Raw genomic sequence first — 8258 nt, 5'->3', positions numbered from 1 at the left:
CAGCTACCACACCACTACTAACCATAACAGGTATTCCCGCGATTAAGATGTTCTCCACTACTATCTATAACAAGTACCACACCACTACTATCTATAACAGCTACCACACCACTACTAACTATAACAGGTACCAAACCACTACTAACAATAACAGGTACCAAACTACTACTAACAATAACAGGTACCATACCACTACTAACTATAACAGCTACCAATCCACTACTATCTATAACAAGTACCACACCACTACTATCTATAACAGCTACCACACCACTACTAACTATAACAGGTACCAAACCACTACTAACAATAACAGGTACCAAACTACTACTAACAATAACAGGTACCATACCACTACTAACTATAACAGCTACCAATCCACTACTAAATATAACAGGTACCAAACCACTACTAACTATAACAAGTATCACACCACTAATAACTATAACAAGTATCACACCAGTAATAACTATAACAAGTATCACACCACTAATAACTACAACAAGTACCAAACCACTATTATCTATAACAAGTACCACACCACTACTAACTATAACAGCTACCACATCATTACTAACCATAACAGCTATCACACCACCGCTAACTCTAACAGGTACCAAACCACTACTAACTATAACAGCTACCACATCTTTACTGCTATTGTTAGTAATGGTTTGGTACCTGTTATAGTTAGTAGTGGTGTGGTAGCTGTTATGGTTAGTAGTGGTGTGGTACCTGTTATAGTTAGTAGTGGTGTGGTACCTGTTATAGTTAGTAGTAGTGTGGTACCTGTTATAGTTTGTTATAATTAGTAGTGGTATAGTACCTGTTATAGTAAGTAATGATGTGGTAGCTGTTATAGTTAGTAGTGGTGTGGTACTTGTTATAGATAGAAGTGGTTTGGTACATGTTATAGTTACTAGAGGTGTGATATTTGTTATAGTCAGTAGTGGTTTGGTACCTATTATATTTAGTAGTGGATTGGTAGCTGTTATAGTTAGTAGTGGTATGGTACCTGCTATTGTTAGTAATGGTTTGGTACCTGTTATAGTTAGTAGTAGTGTGGTAGCTGTTATGGTTAGTAGAGGTGTGGTAGCTGTTATGGTTAGTAGTGGTGTGGTACCTGTTATAGTTAGTAGTAGTGTGGTACCTGTTATAGTTAGTAATGATGTGGTAGCTGTTATAGTTAGGAGTGGTTTGGTACCTGTTATGGTTAGTAGTAGTGTGGTACCTGTTGTAGTTAGTAATTATGTGGTAGTTCTTATAGTTAGTAGTGGTTTGGTACCTGTTATAGTTAGTAGTGGTGTGGTACCTGTTATGGTTAGTAGTGGTGTGGTACCTGTTATAGTTAGTAGTTGTGTGGTAACTGTTATAGTTAGTAGTGGTATGGTACCTAGTAGTGGATTGGTAGCTGTTATAATTAGTAGTGGTATAGTACCTGTTATAGTTAGTAATGATGTGGTAGCAAATATAACAGGTACTGCTCTTCTACTAATCATAGCAGCTACCACACCTTAGTAGTGGTTTGGTACCTGTTACTTTTAGTAGTGGTTTGGTACCTGTTATAGTTAGTAGTGGCGTGGTAGCTGTTATAGATAGTAGTGGTGTGGTACTTGTTATAGATAGTAGTGGAGAACATCTTAATCGCGGGAACACCTGTTATGGTTAGTAGTGGGACTACACATTCGAGAGAATCTGAGTAAAGGTAAGTAATTCAGGCTTTGTGAACCCTAACTGAATATCAGAGAACATCTTAATCGCGGGAATACCTATTATGGTTAGTAGTGGTGTGGTAGCTGCTATGGTTAGTAGAAGTGTAGTACCTGTTATATTTAGTAGTGGATTGGTAGCTGTTATAATTAGTAGTGGTATAGTACCTGTTACAGTTAGTAATTATGTGGTAGTTCTTATAGTTAGTAGTGGTTTGGTACCTGTTATATTTAGTAGTGGATTGGTAGCTGTTATAGTTAGTAGTGGTACCTGTTATTGTTAGTAGTGGTTTGGTACCTGTTACTTGATACATGCTGCAATTCGCTGAAAACCAATGTCTCATCACTCATCGTGTATCGCACTCTAGGTATGCTAGCCTCACACTTTAGCCTCATGTTTCCATTGGTAAAGTGGTCATGTCTTATCAGGAAACGCAAGCTGAGACAGGATACCTCCAGCCCATCATCATGTAAGATGGTTGAATAAACTGTCTCGTACTCTGGCCCCACCTACATAGATATAGAACAATGATTGATAGATAGATAAGAGTGACTATAATTTTATTCTTTAATTATTTTAGAACATTTAAATTAATATCAATACAGAACTTAGCAGTTCAACTACGACGCTAGTCTAAACACCACAACATTAGTATTAACTACAAGCTCATATTTGTGAATGAATTAAGATTGAAGATTTAATCCTGGTTGTTATCAAGCCTACTTGCATGAATTAAGGTTGAAGGTTAATTCTGGTTGTTATCAGGCCTAATTGGACAGATTAAAATTGAAGGTTTAAAACTGGTTGTAATCAGGCCTAATTGGATTAATTAAGATTGAAGGTTTAATTCTGGTTGTTATCAGGCCTAATTGGATGAATTAAGGTCAGAAGTTTAATTCTAGTTATTATCAGGCCTAATTGGATGAATTAAAGTTGAAGGTTTAATTCTGGTTATTATCAGGCCTAATTGCATAATCAGATGCATCAGCATAAAGCCAATCCGTTTTTATAACTTATGAGTTTACTGTCAAAAGTTTATTGTGGTTTAAAACACATCTAACTCCGGCAAGGATATTGTTAGATTCATGCATGTGTGTAATCAAGCAATTTCTCTGAGAAATATCTTACCGTTTCAAAATGAGTTTTGAAGTCGGAAATAATAATTATTGAAACCGTATGACAATGGAATAATTTAATGCTGGTTTTAGTTTCCCGTCAATACCTGTCTATTTACCACAGTATAAAGCAGAAATTAATTACAAATTATTACAATTACTCATTCAATATTTTCAAATATCAATAGCAAAAATATGTTCACGATGTGAACGAGACAAACCTAACCTTAAAAAAATCATAGGTATGTCAATTTAAACACACCTCGTTGTATTTATTACGCTTTTTCTTTATTAATTCAGATTAAAAGATTGAAGATAAAACAAACTTTTCTTAAGGGGTGTGGTAGCTAGAGGGGCGGTACCATATTATACATGCCAATTTTTTAAAAATATCTTTATCTTATTATTAGCAACCGAAAATGATGTACGATTGATTTTCTAGAAAATTTCAATTTCACATATACATTATTATATGAGGTTTTATTATTGTATGTAATTTACATTTAGCTACCTATCTGGTACTCTTGGACATTTCTATTTTCTGTGTCATTTTAATAACCCATATTTGTCATAATATCTTTAATATCTCTAGTAATTATAATCCTAATAATATCTGTACATCGCTAATAATATTAGTTGTTTGTAAACCGCTAATAATATGTACACCGTTAATGACTGTAATAACCTACACAACGCGTCTTTTGTCTAATAATAATATCACTATAGTAACTACTGAACATAATAAGCTTATTTGTAAACCGCTAATGATATGTACGCCGTTAATGACTGTAATAACTTACACAACGCGTCTTTTGTCTAATAATAATATCACTATAGTAACTATTGAACACAGTAAGTTTATCCGTAAACCGCTAATGATATGTACACCGTTAATGACTGTAATAACCTATATAACAAGTCTTTTGTCTAATAATAGAATCACTATAGTAACTTTTATTAGGCTATTACATCTCGGATACCCTGGAAGGCGATTACTTTCAAAAACCTCTATATCTTAATATACCAAGTAAAGATAAGATAAAAACACTATAACTCCCACATATCTTAATATACCAAGTAAAGATAACGTAAAAACACTATAACTCCTACATATCTTAATATACCAAGTAAAGATAAGATAAAAACATTATAACTCATACATATCTTAATATACCAAGTAAAGATAACGTAAAAACGCTAAAACTCCTACATATCTTAATATAAGTAAAGGGTATGTATTCCTCGTTCTTGTTTTTAGATCCATGTCTAGCAAGACATGGGTATACAGGATCGCAGGAACACTAGCTGTAACCATGTTATCAGCAACATACATGCCAAGTGAAGGTTTTACAAGTATTGTGTATGAGTTATAGTGTTTTGTGTTATCTTTACTTTGTATATTAAGATATGTAGTAGTTATACTGTTTTTGTGTTATTTTCACTTGGTATATTAAGATATGTAGGAGTTATAGTGTTTTTGTGTTATTCACAGTTTCTTTTTATCTATAAAAAAAAAGAAAAATATCAAGACCGACATTGACGCTTGCTCAAGTACTCCTGCCACGCCTATAATAACAGGTTACATTCATTGATCAACTTGCAAGTTCGATTACTATAATTCTAAGTCTTCACAATCCATACTGGCAAGCTCGGTTGAGCTGCATAACTTCAGCCAGGCACTAGTAGAATAAGTCCTGATACGGTTTGTTTCGTACTTTGGGAAGGACTGACTATGAGACAATATCATTGTTGCTTGTGAGTGGAAACAAGCTGAAAAATCGTTACAAACACAGTTCTCTCCTTATACATTGAAGTTTGGATGGAATTTTCCCCGCAGTTAAAGTACTATGATGAGAGTAATTTTGGAAGCCTGCTGGTGCGTTAAAAATCTAGGGATAAAACAAGGGCGGCGAGTAAACTTTATGAAAAATATTGTAAAATAATACGGTAGAACTAAAGTTATCGTTCTTTCATAACTAGTAAGTTCTTAAAATTGTTCACGTTATTCGGATTTATGTTTAAAATATGGTAATCATGAATACTTTCTGGCCTTTGGTTCTTTAAAAAATCAATTTCAGACCTATTCTCGTACGCATACCGACTTCCATCCCATTGCGTTCGTTACTGAGAACTTTTCACAATTGTCGATAGAAAGAAGGTTCCTTGAAATCAACTGTTAATACGTCATTCTGTATTCACTGGTGTTCAATTATATATCTGAACTATTTCTGACTATAAGAAGTCATTAAATACTCGCGAGCCTATCATAATACCGCTCTGTATTTTATCTAATAACATACATTAAGTGGCCCGGCATGGCCAGGTGGTTAGGGCACTCGACTCGTAATCTGAGGGTCGCGGGTTCGAATCACCGTCACACCAAACATGCTCGCCCTTTCAGCCGTGGGGGCGTTATAAAGTGACGGTCAATCCCACTATTCGTTGGTAAAAGAATAGCCCAAGAGTTGGCGGTGGGTGGTGATGACTAGTTGCCTTCCCTCTAGTCTTACACTGCTAAATTAGGGACGGCTAGCGCAGATAGCCCTCGTGTAGCTTTGCGCGAAATTCGAAAACAAACATACATTAAGTAAAACAAACACTCTTCATGGAAGATAGTTTGACACATTAAGCAGGGAAATAAAAGATGTCTGGTGTGATGACATCTTACGCAGTCATTTGGTTGTTCGGATATTTTTCGAAAATAATTTTAATACAAATTTAAGAGTTTTTAGAAGATAACAAAGTTATGCTGTCTCAACAGACAATCTAAAAATAGTGTTTAAATGTTTATCATAATTAATAGTACAGTTTCAACCAAACAATATAAAAACAATGGTACAGTTTTAACCTTTCAATCAAATTATGTCAACATAGTATAACATAGTTTTAACAAAACAATGCAAAAAAGCACAATTTTAACCGATTTAAGAATAATAGCACAGAGTTAACCTAACAATACAAAAATAATATTACAGTTTTAGCAAAACAATGTAAAATAATAGTACAGTTTTTAACAAAACAATGTAAAAATAATAGTACCGTTTTAACAAAACAATGTAAAAATAAGAGTACAGTTTTAACAAAACAATGTAAATATAGCAGTACAGTTTTAACTAAACAATGTGAAAATAATATTACAGTTTTTAATAAAACAATGTAAAAATAATAGTGCAGTTTTAACAAAACAATGTAAATAATAATAATAGTACAGTTTTTAACAAAACAATGTAAAAATAATAGTACCGTTTTAACAAAACAATGTAAAAATAAGAGTACAGTTTTAACAAAACAATGTAAATATAGCAGTACAGTTTTAACTAAACAATGTGAAAATAATATTACAGTTTTTAACAAAACAATGTAAAAATAATATTATAGTTTTAGCCCCCCAATGGCACAGCGGTATGTCTGCGGACTTGCAACGCTAAAAACCGGGTTTAGATACCCGTGGTGGCCAGAGCACAGATAGCCCATTGTGTAGCTTTGTGCTTAACTTCAAACAAACAAAATTACAGTAAAAATGATAGTAAACTGCTACCTAAACCTTCAAGAGTAAGTCGTTTTAACCACTTATTGAAAAAATAAAGTAGTAGCCTTTATATAAGCTCAAAACAAAATGATTCCATAAAAACCACCTGGTATAGAAAAGTAGCAGGGATCTGTATCATATTTACCAATCTGTTTGCTGAGGAAGAAACTTACTTAAATGTTTTTCAAAATAAAATATTGTCAAACGTTTTTTTTATATATAATAATAATTGTGCCATTTAATTTTTTCTTACGTTATTTTTATGTAAAAAATAATAAAGATTGTTTCCGATCGTTTGAGCAGTTCAGAGTAATAAGAATATGTTTTAAATATTTATAAAAACTTTTATTTCTACAACGATGTAGCTAGTTCAGCTACTAATGTAACGACCCACGTGCATACAGCCGCGTGAACTCAGCGTATTGAAGCATTACTTTACAAGACACGTCTTTGCAACACGCCCTCAATGGTTCAGCGGTAAGTCTGAAAGTTTATAACGCTAAGGAGCGAGTTTAGATACACGCCATGGGTACAGCACAGATAATCCATTGTGTAGGTTTGCGCTTAGCTAAAAACAGTTTACAATATTTTTGTTAACAATACAGTATTTAAAAATAGATTATGTTTTCAAGAGAAATTTGTTTAAAATAATTTTTGCCAACAATAAACAACTTTTGAAATGAATATTTTCTAAGAAATGTAGTTGACAGTATGTTCTTTTTCAACAATAAACAATATTTGGATACAGGACATTTGAACAGTTTGTTTGTATGCTTGTACAAGGCCATCTCCGCTAACCAGCTCCAATTTTAAACAGATAGATTAGAGAAACGGCTTTTAGTCAACATTACAAACTGTCGACTCTTGAACAACTAAATCTAACAGTGCCTGAAATCTGACGGTCACTTTAAAATGCATTCCTGGATTCAAAGTGCCTAACACGTTTTTGCAACAACCAGACGCAAACCATAGATTGTGAGATTGATACTCTGGCACCAAGAAGTCTCATTCGGCATACTCAGCCATATTTGTTTTAAAATTTCGGTAGGTGTTTATGAAACTTTTTTTTTAGTTTTAAAGCGGTTAATTGTACTTTCTTTTTATTTATTTATATATATCACAGAAATACAAAATATTTTGTGTGTGTGTCTCCAGCCATTATTGAATTCTACCTTGTTATTTTAGATGTCTATAATATATTTTTATATTCATTATCAGTTCTTATAAAGCCTTTTTATTCCATTGCGAGGAAATCTTGTTCGTTCAAACCAATAAAATATACAATGACATGCAGACGGCATGTATCGAGTATTTATCTATAGATTTTGTTTGAGAAATATTTCACAAACACAAGTCTCCCCCCAGTTCTCCTCTCCCACGGTGGCTCAGCGACAAGTCTGAAGAAGTATAACTCGGGTTTCGATATTCGAGGTTGGCAAAGCAGAAATAGCCCATTGTGTAGCTGTGTGTTTGATAGCAAACAAACTATATATGTGTTCAGCTTAGTGTATTTATTTCCCTATTACACAGAATCATTTATTAATAATACTAGCAGAAATACCCACCGTCTGGGCAGATATAACTGCTAGTTCCTCCGGAGGGCTATTGGGACTGCTGCTTTTTCTGGAATTGTCTGACAGTTCTACAACAATGTACTCATGTTCTTTACATTCAATAACGTTCACCATCCATGAGAAAAAAAGATTTTATTGGAATTTTAGTTTTAAAATAAACAATCATCACAGCATTACATTACAGAGTAGATGTTATTGAAGTATTTTTTTGCAGACGCAGTTATCAATGATAGTGCCTTGCTTTTCTGTTGCAACACTAAAGGAAAACAAATAAGTTTAAAGTTTGTTTTTTGATTGTTTTATATTTGAAACTTACTCCTTTTTTGTAAT

The 8258-nt window shown here is 33.4% G+C and overlaps 1 protein-coding gene across 1 annotated transcript in view; it reads right to left on the bottom strand.

Moving 5' to 3' along the window:
- Positions 1-22: 22 nt before the first annotated feature.
- Positions 23-8258, bottom strand: part of LOC106468103 — a gene marked incomplete at its 3' end in the record, with an annotated part of 130571 nt that continues 122335 nt past the window's right edge. The window contains exons 8-9 of the mRNA XM_022396405.1: positions 2008-2219; positions 23-681 (exon numbers count right to left, since the gene is read on the bottom strand). Coding sequence (XP_022252113.1) covers positions 23-681; positions 2008-2219 — 871 coding nt within the window. The remainder of the gene's footprint in view (positions 682-2007; positions 2220-8258) is intronic.

The sequence above is a fragment of the Limulus polyphemus genome, unplaced genomic scaffold (assembly GCF_000517525.1).
Source record: "Limulus polyphemus unplaced genomic scaffold, Limulus_polyphemus-2.1.2 Scaffold2874, whole genome shotgun sequence".
Lineage (NCBI taxonomy): Eukaryota > Metazoa > Arthropoda > Merostomata > Xiphosura > Limulidae > Limulus > Limulus polyphemus.
Note: the sequence above shows the minus strand (reverse complement) of the source record. Positions and strands in the feature narration are given on the sequence as shown.